Below are 24,374 nucleotides of genomic sequence, written 5' to 3'. Positions count from 1 at the left end.
GATATGAGCCTTTATCTTTATGGACTTGTATGTCTTGAACATGTATTTCCTAAATACTAGACAATCCTTGATATTAACATTATTATCGTAAAAAATGTAGCTGACAGACTTAAATCTTACCCGAGTAGTAATCCATCCCAGTCGACACGATGATTAAACTTATCATTATCAAAGTGGTGGTATATTGGTGCATTTCTGTGCTAATGGGAAACTCTGACATCAGAGAATTTCAACTTAACACACTAATGCATTCACATACTGTAGAAAAACATCAAAGACAAAAACCAAACAGGGACTTGAATGAAAAGGATTATTGGGGATTAATATGCTTTCCATAACGCTGCCACATACATTTTTGTGCTCTAGGGGTCAAAAGAGGTTCAAAACAAGACACACACACACACACACATACACACACACACACACACACAACACACACACACACACACACACACACACACACACACACACACACACACACAATACTTCACATTCAGTATGTGGACAATCCTGTTTCTGACCACCTGACAAATTTATGTCCATTATTCACTCTCCTATTAGCTGCGTTTTGTTTGATAGCAGCTCCAAGAAACTCCAACTCAAGACAAATATGGTTCTTGAAATTGCTAAATGTTTAGCTTTCTTCACCAACTAGTTGTTGACCTTTGTTTGCTGTTTGGGGCTGACGTAGGAGACAGTGGATTAATCAAAGCCTATTTTCTGTAAACAGCATGGAAATCAATGAGGTGCGGGTTCACTGTGAGTGACAACTTTCATGATACACATATAATCAATGTTGTGGCATCTCACTGAACAGAAATAATTAAGGAAGAATGTATACATTTTTCAATTTGTAGGTAGCTATAGATAAAATGATGCTTGTAGTGTAGCACACAGCTAAAACATTTATTATGAATAAAAACTGAAATTGTTCTTTCAGGTTGAGATATAACCCAATTAAATCTAAAGAACATGCTTTAGTCAGGATGACAGGCAGCATGAATAGTTATCAGTGTTAAAACAAGGAAGAATTTGACTCTGCAGCAGCCACAGTATTTTGACTGTTGAGCTTTTAGAGACTCACATTATCATATACACCCATTAGCCACAACATTAAAACCTGTTACCGGTTGGTGTCTAAAATCATTGGTCTTTGCAATGTTGCCACAAGAGAATTTCACACACTGCTGAAAATACTCAGCATGTTTGCTTCTGGGATCTGGTGCTCCATAGTTATATGCTTTAACAAAGCTTTTTTCAAAATAAACCTGCAGCACAGGCCAGACACCAGTGACTTCTTCATATATCTGGAATTAAGCTGAGGGCGCCTGGACTCCCAAAATGCTGGTGCTAGAATCTGTTTAAATTTAGGAAGAAAACAAAGTACCTGCTTTTTTAAACAGCTCAATGCATTGATTTCAAGGCCAGGCCATTAGTATTATTCATTATATTATATCATTAATAGGACCAAAATAAAGGACTCTATGAGATATCTGAAATATAGGTGGTCTTGGGTGGTCAAGATGCAACATCCACAAACTCCTTGTACATGTTTCAGTAAGGTTGAGCCCCCCCCCCCCCCACACACACACACACACACACACACACACACACCTTTAATGTCTTCTATTCTATCCTTCTGTTCACCCTCTTCTTCTAATGAAACCCTATGAAAGGTGTAAATCCATAAATCCAGCTCTTTGCAAAGCAAAAAAAAAAAACAACAACAAACAAAAACAAACCCTAATCCTGAGGTCCCCACTGAAAAATCCTACCCTATAAGATATGGTCCTTCAAGATGTCAACTGATCCTGATAATGGTCTGCAGCTGGGCCTAAATGTATTACTTGGTTTTGCAAGCACCACAGTGGATCTGATCTGAATTTGCAGGGAGTCATTTCCTGTGAGGACTATATAAACAGCCTTTGGCCTATGTGGTCAAGCCTTCAGTGGCCACAAACATTCTTTACACCAACTCCCACTCTGACCTCCAGTCAGATGGACACTAAAAAGGGAAATTTCGGGATATAAAAATGGACACATAATAATATGCAACTGCAATGCCTTTCATATGCAGTACAGATGGATGAAGGTTTCATGTAGAAATGTGCAACAGGGTCACCATAGCCATGGGAAATTTAGAGAGGGCAGGGTTGCCTTTTGGACCTAGAGACTTGGCACTGATGTTATAAAAGGAGGTGAGAGGTAAAACTATTTTGAGTAACAGTGACCTAATTGTGAAGGAATTCATATCTACATATGCTTTCTCTGAGAAAAAGGGTCAGGAATGTGTGGTGGGGAGGCCACTATAATGTTTGCTATTTGTGATGCGCAGCATTTTCAGATTTGCAAATATTCAAAAATGCAGGATAGATGGTATCAGCTCTTCACATCTCTTTGACCAAGTATGTCAACATACTGAACATGAATGTGTGTTTGTCTGTATATAGGTGTGTGTGTGTGTTTGTGTCTGTGCGCGCATGTGTTTACTCACGCAGAGCGTCCTTCCACATCGAGCTTGGTGGGGATGATGCCCTTCTTGCCGAGAACAGCAGCCACCTTGTCCACCTCGCCACGTTCCACCGCCTTCATCAGCCGGTCATCATACTTGTTCCAGTCTGTGTTCTGACAGTGACAATAAACTATCAGACATACAGTATGTTTGACAGTGTTTCCCAAACCAAATAGTTAAACAATGAACATTACAGAGCAATACCTATCTTTTTTTTTTTTTAGCCAACTACTTAATGCAACAGTGACAAGCCCAAAGTCCATTTCTGACACAAAAACAACAACAGGCATAAGGCAATGCAAGTTTTCTTTTTGTAGTTTCACTAAATCCCCCATGGGTGATGGCTACAAAGCATGGGAACAGAGTAACTCTATAGGCTTCTGGGCAGCAAATTTACAAGAGGAGTTAAAAACTGAAATTAAATAATAAAAACCTAAGCCAAAAATCTATTAATGAGTCACCAAACTGATCCACCAATTCACAGCAGAGATAATTGCCTCATCTGCCTCAAGAAGAATTTCTTCACCGCATTATCACTTTGTTAAAGTACACCTTTCAGGTAGTTCAATTTGTGTTGAAAGCATAAGAACAGAAGAAACAGTCATGAAGAAAAAAGCTTTTGGTGAAAAACTGACAATGAATACCTACAAAGTGCATAGAGGTGCATTTCAGCCAGCGGCTCATCTTGGGTGAGTGGAGCTGGTCCTTGCACCGTGCTACTGAAAAGGTTGCCACGGTTCCGGTTTTACAAAAGCACAAATTGAGAAAAACAAAGTGTATAAAAAAATCCTCTCAGTTTCTCTGTGCACTCAACCAGTGAGTGCAACAAAAAGGGATGAGAAGACAAAATGATGACAGTCTATACTGCAGTGGAGGTCCTCTTATGAAAGGCTCAGCCTCTGGAGTTTCCCTCATTTGAAGCGAAGAAGTTCAGTTGGCAGGATTTTCTAAGCATTCCTGTGTTGCTCATAGGCTCTGCCTGTAAGTTCATCACTGCACAGCAGTTTGGTTGATGGTTAAAGGGAGGAGAAGGAGGAATAAGAGAGGAGGAAGGAATGGAGGTGGAGAAGCAGAAGGGCCAGCCCTGCCAGCCCTGGGACCTGCCCTGGCCGGCAACTGCAACTCCTCCTCTGGGTAAAAGTCAGCTCAGCCTGGCTACCTCTCACCTCCCCCAAGTGTCTTCCCCTCTATTCTCGCCTTTATCCTCAAACCTTCTGTTTAACTCAGTCTTCTTTTGTTTTGATAATCTTCTTCTCTGGACTGTTTTCAATCTGCAAAAGCTGCACGCTGCTTGCTTATCAAGTAGTAACTGAAGAGCCTCTTTCTTTGCCTCCTCTCTCCGCTGTCAGTGGTCTCCAGCGTCTTCACCCCACCAAATGGCAAGGTCAGTCAGGCTCAGTGGGGTAAATATGTGAGCTCTCCCAGGTTTAAAATATCACCCCCTCCCTGGTAAACAGCGGTGGTGCAGACAGCCCTGTAGACTGGTTACCTCTTTATTTTTTGACCCCCCAACCTTTCTGTAGTGACTGATAGGAAGACAGGGGCTAAGAATACATTCTGCACATGCCTGCACCATGAGTAATGACGATAGTGTCCATCACCACTGCCAGCATGAAACACGGCCAGCCAAAAAGACCTTGCTTACATTGCCACCCCCCACCATGCTCCCTGCTTGCCTCCATCTGAAAATATTAATGTCAGAGGGGGATTATGGTTTGCACATTTGAAGTGATCTTGGCACTGACCCTCACGGGACACTACTGGGGCAAAAGCTGCTGTTAACTCATCCATCTAAAGAGAGTGGTGTGGCTCCAAAGCCCCCCTGATCCTGGCTGCACAGTGGCAAGGTTAGATGTCAGCCTTTTTACAACCAGCTGTCTGAGACTGTAGCCCCACAACTACAACTACACACTGACTCTTCACTGACACTAATGCCCACATAGTAAACAACACAAAAAAATGTTCACTTTCATTGGGTAAAACATCACAGAAAAACAGGTACAGAGACAGCACTGCAAGATGACAGGGACTCGGTTAATTTACACACTGCATCAGCTCCTTGTGGGCTTGTGTTACTGTCCGCTGCCAGACTGGCGTTAACAGAGCGGCACTGATATCCATAAACATGCAAAGAGACCTCCTCCACATGACATGTCATATGAAGAGGTAGGTGTCAACTTACGAAAGCTGCTCACCCTAGCATGGAGACAAAGGCGCCAAAATGGCACCTAGCCATGCAGCATACTGTACATCGGTCACGTAAATATCTCACATGGGTGTGCTGGTGTGTGTGCGTGTATTTGTTTGGGAATCTGTTTATGTACTAGTTAATAATAGGGCTGTTAGCAAGCTAAAGCTGCCACTGCAGTAGTCACTCACTTTCAAGGAGAGCTGGTTGATACTGACAAAATCAAATATCATAATAGTGATATTAAGTATTTGTGCCCTCATAAAATATGGGTGATATGGTCACTGAGAAGACCATTTCTTATTAATTTATTTTCTACTCAGAGCACTCAAATGATCAAAACATGACTCACTTGACTGTCGTACAGCCTTTCAGACTGGGAAAGAGGATGATGATAACACATGATGATATCTTGTTTCATATCATGACATCAACATGATGTCAATGTATCTCCCTGCTTTCACATGCTCGAACAAGACCCTGTCAAAAATAATTACAAAAACATTCAAGCAGATGAATATGTGTTAAATGTATTTTAAATGACTGATCTAAACAATATTTAATTTGAGGTCTGTGTAGGACTAAAACATCCTGGGAAATACATTTTAGTTTCTTTTGAAAACTTTCACCAAATATTTACAGCTTTTACTTTTTGTAGTTTTTGCTATTTAGAAAAAGATCAAAGTTTTTGTTCCATGTCATGTTTTTTTAAAACCAATATATCCTGCTAGTTGGATGCAAAAATCTACATTGTGATTTATAGTAGGGCTGCTCGATTACGGCAAAAATCATAATCACGATAATTTTGTTCAATATTGGGATCATTATTATTCAACACAATTTCTCATTGACTTTGGAAAAAAGATTAAAAAAAAAATAAAAAAAAGATTTCAAAACAAAAAGCGTTGTGTCTATGTAGTTATTCCCGTTATACACGATATAAGTTAAAGAAATCTGAGCAAGGAGTTGAGAATGTGCAATAGAACTTTTATGTTGCAATAACAAATATAAAATCTATCTTCCTAATTTCTTCAGCACCAAGAGCAGAACCAGTAACGTCAGATGGTTTTTGTGAAACAGAATGTGGCACTACAATCGTTTTCACTCGACTGTCTTGTTTTTATAATTGTTGGAGGCCAAAATTGTAATCGAAAATTAAATTTGATTAATTGCCCAGAGCTACTTTGTAGTATATCTTTATTTAATTGTGCCCTGAACAAATCGCGCACTGTGCTTGGTCACTTGTGAATCTGAATCCCAACAGGATCAGTGGAAAAGTAGGAATCCCTAACATACTTTACAGAAAGACTGCAAGTCTGCAGCTGAGCAAAACACTCACATCTGCATTATAACATGGTCACCATGACAACGTTACGTACTGATGTAAGAACAGCTGAGGCTGACAGGAATGTCATTGATTTTGTAAGTATTCTATCATAAAAGTATTGATTATGATGCCCAAGTTATTGGAATTCATCCTGAATGGGACATGAATGGTTGTATGTACTTTCATGGCAATCCATTCAATATTTGGAAGATAATTCAAAACAACGCAACTTGTAATGCAAAACATTTTTGTGTTCAGGAAAATCCAATAAACAAATTTAGGAAAAAAAAGAAGATAATTCATTGAAAATAAAAAAATGTCAACGTCATCATTCTAGTCAGAATTCATCTGACTATTCATTCAAAAATTTATATCTAGACCAAATTTTTAAATTGTTATGTTTCAGGCTCCACCAAAGTATTGGACCTTCTGACTGACCTTGGCATCCCTAAAGCCACATCTCTAGTGTGGCTACCGATGGGGGAGGAGCCACTCAATGCTGAGAAGTAAAAACATATTTGTAAAATGCTCATTTTGTGCACAAATGAAACCATTAAGATGTAAAAGGAACACAACCTTCCTTGGACTAGCAGCTTCTCCTAATTAGATTGCACTCTCTGCAACGCGATTATTTACATTCTGATGCAACTGAGACAAAAACATTACCTCAAGTTTCTATTTTAACACAATGACCTTTGGCACAAAACATCAGCTGACATTGAATGAGCCAGGTTAGGCCTCTACCTGTCCACACAGATTATTCTGGGTGTCCGGTAATACGTAAGTTACAGACTCTTGTCAGCTTCACTTCAGGTTTTCCATCGCTTTTCTACAGGCTGTAACTCTTTCCAACACCTTAGTTTCCTGCCCCTCTAAGCCCCTGGCCAGACTAATGGGTCTCCAATGTCCTCACAGATGAAATCATCAGCAGAAAATATCTAACTGGTCATCTGATAACAGACTGAAGCCAAGACCAAAACATTAAGCTATACACCAACATGTTAAGTGATAGTCGTGTCTAATGCCAAACTCCAGTTACTGATGTGGTTTAATAAGATGATGGCTACGATCATAGGAGACATCTGTGCAGAGGCATTTTGTCATGATATGTAAACCAATGACATTTGGTGGGAGAAGTAGGGATGCGGAAGTACTGACCTTCTGCAGTACTTATTGTTTTTTTTATCAGTGCTTTATATGTGGGATGGAAAGCTGAAAAGGACACTTTCACATTCAAGATGTCTGAAGGACTGGTTCAGATTCAGTGTTATTAGTTCAAAAAGAATTGGTTAGTTCTTTTTTATTTTTACTTTTTTCAAATTTATATTTCTGAATCCTAATACTAGCCTCAGGAAAAATTTGAGAGAATTGATTTTTGCACAGAACCAGGACTGGGGATTTTTTACATTGAAGTAGTAATTGAAGTAGATTTTCATTTTATGGCCAGTATGGACCAGAGGGATGATACAGAAACCAATAACTCTTAGATTGCGCATATGAGTATAAGATTTAATATTAAAACAGGCTTGAAAAATATGAAACCATCATTTAATTCTAGAGATGACAAAACACATTGTTCAGTTTGGATTCTCAGACCTACAAATGACAAAGCATGCTATTACTATCTAATTTAAGATTTGTCCTGCCATTTTTATTCTCATACTTTCCTATACAACATCAAGTACAGAATGAGGTTGAGCATTTTCCTAGTATGTGTAGTAATCTGTTAATGTCTGAACACAGCACATCAGGTGCTCACAGTGTGATATAGTGATAGAGGCAGTAAAAATATTACTTCCTGTTTAACAAGACACAACTAAGAGTGTGCAGTGACGCTCATTGAGGCCGCACTTGGGTATAGTAGTGCTTTAAGCTAAATTCACCATTCTTAAAAAGATTTACCATATCCACCAGCTTTGTTCTGTGTGGTATCATGCTAAAATTAGCTAAAAAAAAAAGAACTAAATACAAAGTACATCTGAAGCTGATGGGAAAGTAATTGGTTTTGCAGGTCATAAACCGAAGTATTGGATAAATAAAAAATGCAACCTGATTGTCGAGCTAGATGAAAAGTGAAGGTATCACATAAGTTATGAATGTGAATGAATGTCAATTCAATATCTGTTGAGACATTTAACTAAAAACCCAACTTCATGGTGGCATGAGAGGTAAAGTCGGTAGTATTCATCCTCTGAGCATAATGAATGTCTGTACAAAATCTCATGGTAATCCATTCAGTAGTTGTTGAGATACTTTAGTTTGGATCAATGTGGTGGACGAACTGACAGAACGTCACTGCTGCTGCTAGCATAGCTACTTAGAATAATCATAACATTTATGCAAAAAGACTATGTCAAATACACTAGTGTTCTCAACAAGTAGTGGTACTGTGTTACTATAGGTCAAGCAGGATCAACATAAAAACAAAAAAAATATCTGCTTCAGTTAAAAACAAACTAAGAGAGACTAAGATGATGGCTATGCAAGGGCACCATTTAACTGATTAGTCACTATGATACAAACAGCAACAGTAAACCTAATCACTTTTGTAACACACACTACAATGCTCGTCTTTACAACACAATTTATAAAATTCTGCTTTTACAGCTTCTTGCACAAATTATGCTTAGCCTAATTCACAATTTACCAAAATAACTATGTTTACTTATGACGTTGGTTTATTTGATAACTGGTATGAGGTAATACGACACACAAACCAGTTAAAAAAAACTACAGGTGTGAAAATGTCATCAGAGATCAGATGTTATGATGACCTATATCACTTTAACACAAAGCACAAAATCTTTACTTCTAGTTTATGAAGAGGCCTAAACTTGACACCAATCATCTGTATTATATTTTTATCTTTTATCCTCAGAGATACCTGTTTGTGACATTAAAATAGCTGCATGCTATGTGAATAGCTCAGTGACAAGTTGATTTACTGGTGCAATATACCCTTGCAGTGCCTGGCAGTGAAAAGCCAAAACTCTAGCTGCATCAGAGTTAATGAGAACCTAAAAGTAGTTACCAGAAACTGTGGCACAGAAATCTCTAGAAATTATGTGAGTCGCAGCTGTTACCCAAGAAGGAGAATTAAATAATGCAGGAACAAACCGTGTTGGTCAGAATGGTTATCCATTAAGAAACAAGTCAACGTGAAAGAAATGGGGGCTGAGTGATTGCCTATAATATCAAATATTTTATTTTTTGAGGTGTGGATGGCAGCCATTATTAATTTTTTGCCAGGAAGAAGTTGTTGATAAATACATGGAACTCCTTATTCTACTGCTGCATTCTTACAATTAGGAGGGTTTTCGAGAGACTGCAGTAGCAGTTTTACACCCATACCCACCCCAATATGCACTCCCCTCTAATGTGTGACCATAGACCTGTGTATGAAGTGGTGAACTGTGCAACTGTCTGGGTATGTAGACTGTAAGTGAAACCCCTCAGGACAAAAAGGGTGTAGGAGGGGAGAAAGAGAGAGAATGTGTGAGATGAACAAATGTGTAAAAGAACAAGTGGAGAGGTGAGAAAGTGAAAGACAGAGCGTGCTTGCAGTCAATCTGTCGTTATGGGACAGGTCGATGCCCAAGAATGAAAGTCTGTCTACAAACAGGCCAAGCCCCCCCCCCACTGATGGTTCAGGCCAGGTGTCCAGAGGAAAGAGGCACTCTGTTTTTGGTATGTACATGAGGCACTGGCTGCATATCTGGGTAGCTGCTAAACACAGGACTACTCTTGCTGGGCAGAGTGTGGATTAGATGAGGAAAGACAGACAGACAGACCTGCCCTCTGGTGGTAAACAGAAAAATGTCTATTTGTAACATGGGAACCAGAGGAAACGATGACCAATGGTCGTTTTCAGCATTGATACTTTCCATGCAGGAGAATCCCTGGTCTCGTTGCATTATCTATACTTTAGTAGTCTTACTTTATGCTGTCTAGAGGGCTTCAAGGTTTTCAGGGGGGCCATGGTGGCTCAACTGGCATAGCCCGAACCACTTAGGCTCAGTCCTTACCGCAGTGGCTATGGGTTCGAGTCTGACCCATGGCCCTTTGCTGCGTGTCATCCCTTCTCTCTCCCCAACTTTCCTGTCACTCTCTCACTGTCCGTATCCGAATAAAGGCAAAAACTGCAACAAAAAATAACTTATAGAAAATATTTAAAAAAGGAAATCAGGTTTCTCTAGCTTTACATGTCCGACCAGCAACAATTATTGAGTAAATACTTGCAAGTGTTGCATACTCATTGGAGAGACATAATTTCTCTATGGCACTGTAGTAACTTAATTATCAATTTTAATTTCATTAAAATTGCCCCCTGGGGACAAAATATAGTTTCTTGAATTGAATGTACCATTATGTGATTAGCGACGAGTGCCTATAAAAAGCATTAGAGTCTGGGTCTTTTTCATGTTTTACTCTTCTTACAACAATAAATCTCAGTAAATGTGCATTATTTCCTTTATGAGCGACCTCTCTCTTTCAAAAGTTCCAGTTTGATTTTCTACTTCATCATAGAACAGAAACAGAGCTTCTAAAAATATGAGCACATTCTGTTATTATGGCCTCATTGCACAGTTTACCTGCAGTGTTCAGAATTGACTTTAAAATATTACTGCTCGTTTTTGAATCACTGAACGGCTTTGCACACCTTACATCATTCACCTTCTCACCCCTTACACTCCTGTTTATATTCTCAGATCTGTAAACCAAGCTGTCAGGGCTCCTCAACTGTGGAATAACCTTGCCTACTTCAGTGTCCTCTTTTAAGGCTCATCTAAAAACTGATTTTTCTGAAATGACTTAATAAGTTTCTCTTTTGTTTTATGCTTATAATTTATTTATTAAGATTTTTCAGGGTCTCGCATTTTTGTTTCTATTTCTTGGTTGCATTCAACCTATTTGATATATGTAACAGCACTGTGTATTTTCTGTTTTTATCTCTATGACACACTATGTACACTTCTTTTTCAAAAGTTCTACATAAATAAAGTTTATTATTATTATTATTATTATTATTATTTTTATTATTATTGTTATTGTTATGATTATTGATTGGGCTTCTATGACCATGACTAATGACAGCAAATCTCTACAAGAATGCATATTCTATACTATGGCACACCTAAATTAGTGCAATTGTTTCAGAAGGAGTACACAAGAACATTTCTAAGGCACTGAATATCACTCAGAGCACAGTGAGGTTGATTTCTAAGAAAATGGTAAAAAAAAATGCAGTGTATATCTGCCTAGAGCAGCCTGCCCTTAAAAACGGATAAAAAACTGATAACATAGGTCAGTGCTGATAGCTGGGCTAAGCCTGAGCCTGTTGAAAACACAATAAAATGTGTTAAAGTGGATTACAAGGAGTTTCCAGTTGACCCTCTCAAGATATCCTCACTTGTGCTGCCCATTGATCCAAAAGAGAGACTAGTCAGTCCAGCAGCTGGGTCACACCATTTTAGATGAGTTATGACCCAGAGGGCAAAGCTTGCCCTTGCTATTTTCTTCTACTTCCGACACCCGCTGCCAGGGCAGGATATCAGTCTTCCAGTTGCCAAAACACTTTGACCTTTGCCCCTGCCAACTCCCCAGTAAACACTCTCCACAGGATGATGAAAAACAGGAATATAGTTTCTGAAAGTTCTAGAAAGACTATGATGTCATTTATGAAACATATGTCAAACCAGTCCACTACAGTCATTGATATCTGCAAAAACTAATGTCTATTGTTGAATCTTTCTGACTGCAATTCTTCCTTTCTTTACTGCCTTTGTCCCACATGGATTTGCAGGATCATAATGTATCCCTAATGTGTTTATCAGACCTTTAAAGGTTATTTGGGAATTGTGTGAAATTGCTAAAAAGAATAGTTTTATCTCAAAAGAGAAAAAAAACAATGTGTCTTCAAAGGGGGCTCAAAGGGAAACACTGCAATTATTCTATAAGCACGGTTAGTAAGTGCACGCGTATTTCTGAAGACAGAATCATTAAGTTAAAAATTATTAGAAGGAATTCATTGAGAGGACATGAAAATACAACTCACAAGAAGAATTTCAGAACATTAACATTAGCATCCATTTAAATGATGAGAGCCTGTAATCTATTGCTCTATGTAGTGGAAACAAGTAGAGCCGATTTATCGGTCGATATTGGCCTATCACAGATATGTCGGTATGGGCGCATATATTCTTCGATATGTGCTGTTATGAATACTTTTATTAAGAAACAATAATACGAGAGGACACTGATGGAAAGAAAAAGTCAGTAAGATGCTTCTTAAATTAAGAAACCAAAATAAACTCTGTCCTTCCATGTTTAGCCATGTCGTTGCACGGCTCTGGAGATGTCGGTCTTTGTAAGGACTAAAATATCTCAACATCTACTTGATGATTTGGCACAAAATTTGGATCCCAGACGATGAAAACTAATGACTTTGGTGACCACTGACCTTTCCTCTAGGGCCGTCATAAGGTTGACATTTTTGTTTTTAGTAGAATATCTATTGGATACTGGTTTGTTTGTTTGATAACTAGTGTCCAGAGAATGAAGGGTGGCAACTCTGGTGATTCACTGACTTTTCCTCTAGTGCCATCATCAGGTCAAAGTGCAGCCACAACTGCACTTTGTGTTTAGTGATAGTTAGCAAATGTAAGCAAGCTAACACAAAGAACTAAGATGGTGAACATCACAAAAATTAGACCCGTTACTGTGAGCATGTTAACAGCATTTACCTCAAAGCACTGCTACTACTGAATGCGCATTCAAGCTGCGTTTTTTTTTTTTATTCAAACAAAAAACGACTGAATATTTCACATAATCTTTCACATGTACTAATAACAGAAATGCTGGTACCATTTAGAAGAAATAAATCAATTTCAAAACAATTTTGAGCAAAAGATCTTGGAATTATTATTATGAAAGCTCCAGTTCTGTAACTTTTGTGTGAAGTTGAAATATAACTTTCCAGTCAGTGGCTTAGCTGCCACATTTTAATAGCCATTACTGAAATAACAATGTCCTCCAGCAGGACAATTAAAAACAAGCAGGGTTATGGTTTTGTCTGTGGATGACTGCTGGTATGGCTGATATTATTTCAGCTGGTCTGATGATGTGGAGATAAAAGAAAAAGGGTAGACAAAGAGCTGTGGGGCTATGAAATAATTTCCAATCACAAGGAACTATTTAAGTCTCAAATGCAAAAACATCACAGTAAATTAACAAGGTACTGATTTTCTTATCACATTTTAGGAAATACACCATTAACAAAGAAAGAAATAATGAAAAAATAATGTAATACGTGCTAGAGGAGGGGAAGCAAAGGCACAGACAGAAAAACTGTTGTTTCTGCCGACTGAGGTTATACATGTGACAGTGAAACTTGAATGAAATGTGGCTCGGGGGAAGAATGAAGGCTGTTGTTTCAGTCTCACCTCAGGAAAATGACGAGGCAATATTAGGGAAAACACCACGGGAGTGTTTTGTCTTTCATGCCCATATTTGGTTAAGTGAGGAACTCTTGGGGCATGCTGCTACTTGGGCACAAATACTGGTGATGATGCTTACTTGGCCAGAACTTACAAGTCATCACACACACAGGCAGGGCAAGGAATGCCACTGGGGGGTTGGTCAAATGGACTAGACTTCATAAAAACATGCTATTTTTTTTGTCTTATGGAATGTATTAAAGAATGTTTGCTCAATTTTTATTTGCTCTGTGGTAACAAAGCACTTTAGTCAGAGGTTATACAATTTCCATAGCCACTATAATAAAGTTTGCAACCAGTTGTGCAACACACTGAAATATCAACATTCAATATATAAATATAAAATAAATAATAATTAAATATAAATCACCTCTGATGAGCAAATTAAAACTATATGAAGAAATAAATGTATGTAATGTAAACAGAAAAAAGGAATTTAAGTGTAGAAAATGACATTTGAGCTGCTCTAGACATTTTAGGAAAGCAATCCAATTTCTTAAAACATTTGACTCCCATGGTGTAAGATAGAGTGCTGATAACTAGAGCAGGTAGTAACTTGCCCCCTCAAATGCTGCACCTATTCTTAAAAGCCTTGTTGGAGGAAAAAAGGTCCGGGCCAGAGACTAAGTCTAGACCTCTTCACCGACACTTAACTTTCTACAAAACTATACTATTACTGGAGTCAAAAAGATTCAAAAAGAAGTCACTGGAGATGATCAGAGTCCAATGCAACAGAATTTACTCTTTCACAAAAATAAAAGTGAGATCAGATCCGGATCCGAACTGAAGACAGAGAGCCTGTGCACAATCATATATAGTTCTTTCTTAGGTGGGTTCTCCAGCTATTTTCTAAAGTGAACCTATCACCGCCTTGGGAGCAATGATGTCCAGCCCCTGTGCCAAGGCGTGTAGTAGGACCAGGCATCCAAGAGCCCCCCCACCACCCTAAACCTAAGGCCCTCGTCTATCCTCAATCTGGGCCTCGCTACGGCTGCTACTCCAACACCATTGCTCCCAGGGCCTTCAGACCATTTCTTTTTAAAACTTTATTCCCTCCGGATTCCATTCTGTAACAATCTTACTTCAGTAAAAGCTGGTTCACATACAAATCTAACCTCAGTTGTGAGTATAGCTATTCCATTGGATTATATAAGTTTAACATTCAGTATATTTATAATGCATAGTATATTTTAGTTAAAATTTACTACAACAGCCTCCTTCCACATCTCAAAATGCCTTCAACATACAGTTTGCAGACCTTTAGAAAAAACAGCAGGCTGACAGTCACATCTCCCACTTTCTAATCAGCAACAAGAACACAGTCAACCCACACACTACACAAAGCCAAGGCAGCCATGATGAGACACCTACTTCCATATACAGTATTTGCAATACAACATTCATAAATGAAAACAAAAGATGGCTTAATGAAAACTAGGGGTGTAATTCTGAATGTATTTTTTAGTCTGGCATGAGGAAGCACAAAATGCACACAGGAGTAGGGTTCATCTTTTGCACAACACTTTGACACAAGCAAACACTTTTTTAGTCGACAATGCTGAGTAATGAGTAACCCACTATCCAGTAGCCAGTATTTTGCTTTCCTTTTATTATACTTGTATTGTGCAGGTCTATGCATGAGATAAACCAAAAGTCACTCTCCCACCTCCAACTACTTGTGCAATGCAGCAGCTACGATTCATCCCATCATCCCATCATTCCAATCCTTTCTTCTCTTCATTGGCTTTTTACTGATCACTTTGAATGTAACAGAAATGTTAACCCCACATGAGCTAGCTTGCAGCCTTAGATCCTTGGGTGTGGCTGTTCTGGCCGTTCCAAAGTTGAGGTTTAAATTTAAAAGGTGCCCCTCAGCTTTGGAATGACCTGCTGGAGGAGATAGGGCTGGCAGAATAAGTGACTTCTTTTAAAACACATCTTTATAGACTTGCTTTAATGTGATGTCATCTTTTTATTGTTTTTATTGTATCTACTCTCTACTGAAGTATATGGTATGTCTTTTGTCTTTAACTTCGTCCTCATTTCTGTCCTGCTCTTGTCTGACCTTACTGTCCAGGTTTCTGTTGTTAAATTGTTGTTATATTGCCTCGTGAGCGTTGACTGTTATTGCTTTTGCTTTGTTGGCAAAGCACTTTGTAGTGCAATATAAATGAAGTTATTATCATTATGATTAACTTGTATTTTGCAAATGGGAACTCAGTAGAGAGAAATGTGGGTTATACAACTCTAAAAAACTCACAGCACAAATTTTCAAGCAATGTCATCATAAAGTCTTAAAATAATAAAAAGACTGAGAAACGCCAAATAACATTTGTTTGGTAATAACCTTTAGCCTGCTGACTACACCAAAATCAGCAGTGGTGCTGAAAACAAGGCGCTAATTGGCTCCACCACTTTCTTTCTCACCAAGTCTTTTTTGTACACAGAAGGGCACCGTGACTTTTGCAAAAACTATGAAAATTGTCCTGGTTCACTTTTCTGGTAAAGAAGAGACACTTGTCTAATCTGCAGAAAGACAGACACATACAAACCCACACAGAGCACAGCTTGATGAGGCTTAGTCTGAGCCATTTCACAGCAGTTTGTCCCTCATCAGCAGAATCTTTGTGCTCCTGTTGCTCAGCATGCCTGACATATGTGTGTGAGTGTGCGAGAGTGTGTGCCAGCTGCAGCCCACCCAAAGTAAGTCAAAGTAAGCTCAGCCCCCCCTCACATGCCAACCTCCCCCAACACTGGTAATCTCTCGATCACTAACCCAACACACAGTTCACATTACACATTGTCCGGCCAAACGCACGACTCCCCTAACTCACACATGACAAACGAACACGATACAAACAAAAAGACTTATGCACATTGCCACGACACACACTTATGCACCCTGTTGGTTATTAAACAGAGTGAGCAGTGTTACCCGTCTGTGCTGGAGCAGCATGGGAACACAGACGGGTAACACTGCTGAGATGACCTCATGGCTGCCCCCATGGAGCCAGACGATAATCCTAAAAACACAGACCGTCACGCTACCACCTACTATACAGCCAACACAACATCCAGCCTAAAACAAACTTCTGCTGATCCTGTCTGATGGTTTGCCTCCTACAGTGAATAAAAATAAATTGTCTATGTGAACAAATCTGTAAAAACTACTGTTTAAGCAATAAATAAATAAATAAATAAATAAATACTGCAGATAAAATAAACAAAAATGCAAATGAGAATGGAAATCTTGGTTGATCATTTGGTCAAAGAAAAATATTGAAAATATCGACACGTACTGGACAGGCTGCCATGAAATCTGATATAGGTGTTCATGATATCCTAATGACTTTGCAGACTCACCATCTGGCAAATTCCCACTTGTTCTAAAGACTGCCAGAAAATAATCAGTAACTATTTTCATTATCAAATAATTGCTTTAGTCATTTTTTAATTCTTAATGTGTTCGTTTTGATATTTTTTGTTTCATATATTAGAAAACGTGAATATCTTTATCTTCCTAATTGCAGAGCATACCATTTACTATTTGAGCAGTTACAGGACAGTAGTTTGGTTTCCATTTACCTCAAGTGTTTTGTTTATTAGTTTACTTAAGTTGACAGCTGTCATTTCTGTCATACAATTCAAAAGCTCATCTGAAGTCAAAGATTAAACCTTTATTTCTACAGATGCACAGATACGCAGAGATAGAAATTATGGCAATTATTCTGTTGTGTCACTTAAGAAATGAACTTTTTAGCGTCTGTGCCGTGAGGTAAGAAACAATCCTCTATCTGTACAGTTCCCTGTTTGGATGAATGGTTAAATGTTTTGAATGAGATCCCTTGTATTTGTGTGACAGCAGTCTTTGCTCCATTGTACAGCATGAACATCTTCCTGACAGAGCAGCAAATAGACCAGTAATTTAGTCTGACAGTTGCTTGTCAGAGGAGATGTGAACAGCCTCGTAGTCTGACCTAGGTTTAACTCAAATGAAACATTCAGTCCATACCAACTCAAACCCCAAAAAACAAACAAAACGCATACTTTGAAAATGAGGGAGGAGAGGAGGAAGGAAAAGAGGATTTTTCAAATCCCAAACATTCTCACCCCCACCAGCAGAGGGGTAAGAACGCCTGCTGGGTGTCTCCAAGTTGAAGCCAAAAACCTGCTGGAGTAGGTTTCTACTTGATAACGTTCAGTAGGTACTCATGGCCTTAAAGGCTGCTCAGCAGCTTGAGAACAATCCCTCTGGGGGTTCAGGCGGCTTCAAAACATACAAGTTCCCACACCAGGCTTATGTTTATTATTATAAATCAACAAACTTCTCATCTTTCTGTAACATAGCAGTTTTGAAAACGGTGATTCTGCTTATGCAGATATTTAGTTTAGATGCCATTTCTCTGATTATGTGAAAGGAATCTTAGATGTAGCACAAAGCAATCACTTCTATTGTTGCCACTGGCAAAGTAACAATATCCATGTTTAGAAAGTAATTCTAAATTTAAAAACATCGCACACAACAACTGGATCTACTTGCTGATACCATATACTGGATATCCTTTACTTTACTTACTACTGAACTTGCAGCTTAACAGGATTTAAAGTATAGTAAAACTGCAACCCAGTCATGTACACTCCTCGATTTGAATACACAGCACTAGACCATTACACAACTCTCCAAAGAGCTGCAGTGGTGCACAAGTTTGAAAAGCCTCAGTGTGATAGCAGGCAGGTGGGAAATGAAACTAAATCATTTGTTTTCATAATGGTTTGTGGTAGTTGGCTGTCCGTTACGTTTGATTTCAGATTTGGCTAGGTCTCCCGGCATCCTGGTTTGGATTCTTGGTACAAACAACTGAAGAAACAAAGCCAAAATTGTATTCATTACCAGCAGCTCCTGGCTGGCAAAGAAAAAATATGCAGATTCTGGAGCGATATGGGGCGGCATGGTGGGGCAGTGGTTAGCACTGTTGCATCACAGCAAAAATATTCTGGGTTCGAACTCCGGGCCTTGCAACATGCTGCTGGAAATATTTTGTCATGTTAGAAGCACTCCATCTCTCTTGCATGAAATGTTTTCATCATGAAAACTGTAAGCTCTATGTTTGTAGCTTTCTTAAATACATAGTTTAAACTCTGTTTTATTAATATTGCAAGTGTAGCTACAAAGGACACATTAAAACAGACTTTTCAACTTGCTGTATTAGAACATCCACTTGGTTGATGGGTTTGATTTAAGGTTTGTGGCTTGTTAGGGTTTATAAGATGAGAGCAGGCTAATAGTTGTGATAGTAGTATGCATCTACAGGCAAAATAAATAACATCGCCACTCATTCTGTAAGTGTGCAAAGCAAATAAGATTATTAAATAATGTAAAACCAAGCATTGCACATGGAAGCACAGTAAGTCTAAATGTCACCTCATAAAGAATCGGTCAGTCAAATACAAAAGCATGTTTTCTAATGAATTCCCAGCTTTATAAAATTGGAATCAGGATCAATTAAGAGACAGTTTTTGACAGAGAAAGCTTTTGGTGGCATCTAAAAGAAGGTAACTTTGAACAAAACACAAATTTCTCTTTGACAACATGACATTAATGTCATTATTCTTCTACGCTGAGAGAACAAATTTTTGTTAAACTCCTATAGAGTATTTCATCAACTTCATAATCTTATCTCTAAATACAGAGGCACAACTAAAACAGCAGATAGTGATCATGGCCAAAGGCTTGGGGCTCATGCTCTCTTCTCCCTTCACCCATCCCGACCCTCCTTTTGTTAAAAAACAACCTTGAAATCAGAGTCGATTCAACTTCCCAACAATACATTCCAACTGCATCTGGCTCCCCTATCCTCCTATGCCATCATCAACATCACCCAGCCCTGCTCTCTATTTTGTAAAATAACACCACTATGATGGGAGGGAGGCTCTCACATTTTATCCTTAAGGCGCATGCCTATTAGGGGAGACAACAGAAGAAAGACTGGGTGTGATCAGGAGGACAAAGAAGCAGAAAAATATGCAGCCAAACGGTAAACTCCCCTCAAAAATGAAAGGAAACTACAAACCCAAAATCTTTAGTGCTAAAAACATTCCAGTGAAGGACAAAACAGCCTTTAGAGAGGTGATAATGCACCATGTGGAGGTAGAAATAATGACACAAGCCTGACACAAATAGACTGATATTAATGTGAGGCCTAATGACCCCTGAGCAGAAGCAAAATAAACTGTAATTTCTGATACAGAATCCTGTTGTCATTGAGGCTGTGAGTCACATGTATTGCTAATAGCTGTAATATAATAAGCCAAAAACCTGCTGGAGTAGGCTTCTACTTGATAATGTTCAGTAGGTACTCATGGCCTTAAAGGCTGCTCAGCAGCTTGAGAACAATCCCTCTGGGGGTTCAGGCGGCTTCAAAACATACAAGTTCCCACATCAGGCTTATGTTTATTATTATAAACTTCATAATCTTATCTCTAAATACAGAGGCACAACTGAAACAGCAGATAGTAATCATGGCCAAAGGCTTGGGGCCATCATGCTCTCTTCTCCCTTCACCCATCCCGACCCTCCTTTCCTCCTTTTGTTATAGTAAGTAATATAATAAGCAGGTGAAAGCAAGGCTGGCTGTACTGGTGAGGCAGCAAATACCTGAATAAATGCTTTATCCTTGATTGACCCCTTTCATTACGCTACGCTGTACCTCTGCGTAAGGGCTGCGTCTCATTAGTTGAGTGTTCAAACCGCCACTGCTGAATGCCTTCCAAACCAAACAACTTGCGTTAATAATCAGCCTTTGTGTTGGTGTTCAATATGGTAACATGGTATATGGATATGGATTGTCACTTTGATTTGAATTAGGTGTCAGTTTGATTTTGTCAAAAACAAACATGGAGCTACAGCAATTTCTTGAATAAAGCATCGCTCAGCACCATGAAATATACAGGTGGCACAACCTGAGCACTAATTTACCAACGGTAGTGTGGACATGGACACTTTACAGATGCAGGTAGAAGAAGTCAACCCGTGGAAAGTAATATCCAAAACTCTTGGGAGAAGCTACTTCTTGAAGGCAGTACACTATGCACAATATGTCTTATTGTATTATTGTGTGTTATTAGTAACATTAGTTTTATGGTTGTGAATCTAATTAGGGCTGCAACTGATGATGGTTTTCATCGTTAATTAATCTGCCAGTTATTGTTTTTGATTAATCAATAAATTCTTCTTATTCTAGTCTTTAAAATGCCAGAAAACGATCAGAAATGTCCTTAATCTTCAAATGTTTGTTTTGTAGGCTCAGCACTACAAAACCCAAAGATATTTAGTCTCTAAAATGAGGGAAGGAATGAAGTGACAAAGCTCGACAAGAGTGACAAACTCCATTGTAGTTTGTGATGATAAAGTTCATGATTTTCGAGCATTTAACCTATAGATAAGGTCGACCACTAAATACAAATATGCAATTCAATACAACAAACACACACTACAATACAGAAGCCATCCGATGTGCCACAGGGATTGCTGCACAGATGAAAGATGAAACAATACCGGCAACGCTGTTGCAGGTGGTAAAAACAGATGGTAGACAGATTTATACAGTCTCACAGTATATATTGTCAGATTTCACCCCTATTTGCCAATATGACAAACAAATATCACTACGTGTTATGGGAAAAAGGACTTACTCTTTGGGGTTTTTCTAAACAGACAAAGCTCTATTTACAATCATGGTTTCGCACAACACACTACAGACAAATGTGTTGACTGCATTTAGTGTCTCAAAGTCTTTGCAAAGGCTTGAAGGCTTCTTAACTGCCTTACGGGCGCATTGCAATGTTTCTTTGCACGTTACTGCCAACAACTGTCAATCAGCAGTTGGAACAGCAGGAAACTGGCGGGAAGGTGTATAACGCATGGCCTGTGCAGGGTTGGGCAAGTTGCTTGAAAACTGTATTCAATTACTCACACATTACTCAATGGATTGGCTCCAGCGCCCCCGGCGCTCCTCAAAGGATAAGTGGTACAGCTAATGGATGGATGGATGGAAAATACTAATTGAAAAAGTTATAACATTACCTTACTAATTATGAGCAGCTGAAGTAAGGAAATGCATTACTTTCCTTTCCCAGCTGTCAACTCTATCCAAGATGCTTTTAAACAACTTTAAATCCCCCACATCCAGATGTCATATCCTTTGTGTTCAACACGTAGACACAGAAAACAAGCAGGCAGCAGGCAGCCATACAGTCTAGTGGGATTTACCGACCATCCAGCAGATTGCTTATCCTGGGTGACTGCACACAGCTCTCCAGATGTCTCAGTCTCCGAAGCTGTTTCACATCCTCCATATCTAAAAACAGACTCCTGAATGTACTTGTACCTGTAGCTAACATTTGCCACAGCAGCCTGCCAAGACCAAACAAAGTTTAAAAAGGACAATCTGGAATTACCTGGAATCCACCCCACACATCAACCATAACCCAGACCAGTCTGCCCACTGAGCACAGACCAAACCCTGCATGAAACTTTCACTAAGACCACAAACAAGCCGAGCCCCAAATGTCAAGTCAAGTAAATTTTATTTATGTAGCTCAATATCACAAATCACAAAGTTGCCTCAAGGGGCTTAAAAATCTGTCCAACAATCAACTTTCAACACTCTCTGCCCTTTGAGCCTCTAAATCAGACAAGAACAGATAGTAGTGGTGTGTTGCTTACAACACTTTGCAGCATATGAGAAGAGAGTATCACAGCTAAGCAGACAATGCTTAAGAGTGTGTTATCCTGAACATCCACTGAGCACAGCTGTGTTATGGCCTGGCAGCATTACATGTGTCAGAGACAGTCACAGCTTATCTATAATGTGTCAATGTCCAACAGAAGCATGAGCACCGCTCTTTTCATACATACAGCCACACTATGTTTATATTTTTGGTTTTCTTTATCTTATTCAAGTAGGCCACTATCTTGCAATGTTGAGAAATCCTTTCAAACGTTTATGGAGCCTCAAACACTCAAAGAATGCATCACGTGTTCCTTGACTATGGCCTAACTTCATGTACATCAGTGTTATATAACTAAAAAAATGGCCACCACCACAATATACACAAACACAAAAAATCAATACACCACAAGGAACCCATACATAACATTTAATGACAGATTGGCCTGTTCATGTTCCAGTGAGCATAATGTAATCAAAGGCTCTTGGGAGTTGGATCTTGAGAATGACAAAAGAACTGTGAAATGTCCTTACTGACAGTTTTCCTTTTCTCACTGTGGTCTTACAAGGACATGGATGAATCTGCCACAGAAATACCTAATTTCACGTAGGCTGCAAAATCAATGATGACAGATACACGTTAGACACGTAAGACTTTTTTCTCCGTCATCTCCCTCGTTGAGACAATATGAACCAGCTCATCTGTGCAACAGCAGTTTTAGCGTCAGCCCAGTTCCACAACTGACAGTACAGAAGTTTAACAAGCAGTGATTAGGGCTGAACAATTCATTGAAATAATATCAAAATTGAAATATGGTCAAGTGCAATATCCAATTCGCACAATGTCGAAATAATCAATATGTACAATATGATTTTCCAGCCCTACCAGTGACTGTGTGTCACAGCTGAGACTAATCTCAGAATTAATCAGGAAATCCAGTCTTTCTCTCTGCTCCTCTCTATGTAGATACATTTCTGAATATCTTCCCATTTTTGCTGAGGCTGAAACATTTAAAATATGTTTACTTTGGAAATGGAAATGACACTTTCTTTCACTTTATTTTCTATTTGTTTTTATGTTGATAAGAATGAACTTGTCATAATCCAATTTTATTTTCAGCAATAGAATGATTAGGTTATTTTAATTTACTGCCAAAATCTGTGACAAAAATGATCAAAAACTAAGAATGATTTGTGCATTTTACAGCTAAGGAAGAATGAATAAATAATCTTCTGCTGTCACATTAGCAGCTACAATGATTAATCGATCGACAGAAAAATTAATTGGCAACTATTTCTATGTTTGATTGATCACTGTGAGTCATTTTAAGAGAATTGCAAACATTCTCCGGTGGCAGCTTCTCTAATGTGAGATATTGCTGCCATTCTCCATTTTATTTCATTATAAACTGACTATCTTTGGAGCGTTGGTCGGACAAAACAAGACATCCGAAGATGGACATTTGAAGTGATTGATTGATTGATCAAGAAAATAATAATTGGGTTACATGATGATTAAAACAATCATTAGTTGCAGCCCTAGACATACTTTTTTTCTCCGTCAAACCTAAAAATATCATGACTCCCTGTCTTTTTTGCAGTGCGAGATTATGGCAATTATACATGACAATACTTGTCAAGAGAAGCCTTGTAATTAATCACACAACAGAAAAGGTCTCCTACACTAAAGAGCAAAGGAAACTGGAGCCTTGCCTGGTACAAACCTGCAGACCTCATCCTGCCTTGAATCTACAGCTGGTATTAAAGGAATGTGTTGGCATTTTGAATCCTGGTCAATAACTTGAGCTTTGCTTTCCAGCTACTTTAAGTGGTTGGCACCATAGTTAGAATTCCTTGGCTGAAACCAGTTCTTGTAAATACTTGATAGGCATAACTTGCTTGGAGAATAATGAGATATTACAACAAAACTAAAGCAAGCATACCTTGAAAACAACAACAACAGTCTGAAGTGGAAGTTTATGGCCCTTTTGTTGAAAAACACACTAAAAGCAGATTCCAGAACAGTTGTAATTTACACTGTGCGAGGAGTGGAAGAAGATACTGTTTCCTCAACTGATTTGTCTTTTCTGGCCCGAATTCAGTCACTCTTTGTTATTCACAC

General features: G+C 38.8%; 1 protein-coding gene across 1 annotated transcript in view; it reads right to left on the bottom strand.

The window, feature by feature from the left end:
* uacab (uveal autoantigen with coiled-coil domains and ankyrin repeats b) overlaps window positions 1–24,374 on the bottom strand; it is a 49,195-nt gene that overhangs the window by 21,525 nt on the left and 3,296 nt on the right. Inside the window, exon 2 of the mRNA XM_056373884.1 lies at window positions 2,495–2,625. Within this exon, the coding sequence (XP_056229859.1) occupies window positions 2,495–2,625 (131 nt within the window). The remainder of the gene's footprint in view (window positions 1–2,494; window positions 2,626–24,374) is intronic.

Source organism: Seriola aureovittata, chromosome 1 (assembly GCF_021018895.1).
Source record: "Seriola aureovittata isolate HTS-2021-v1 ecotype China chromosome 1, ASM2101889v1, whole genome shotgun sequence".
NCBI classification, from domain to species: domain Eukaryota; kingdom Metazoa; phylum Chordata; class Actinopteri; order Carangiformes; family Carangidae; genus Seriola; species Seriola aureovittata.
Note: the sequence above shows the minus strand (reverse complement) of the source record. Positions and strands in the feature narration are given on the sequence as shown.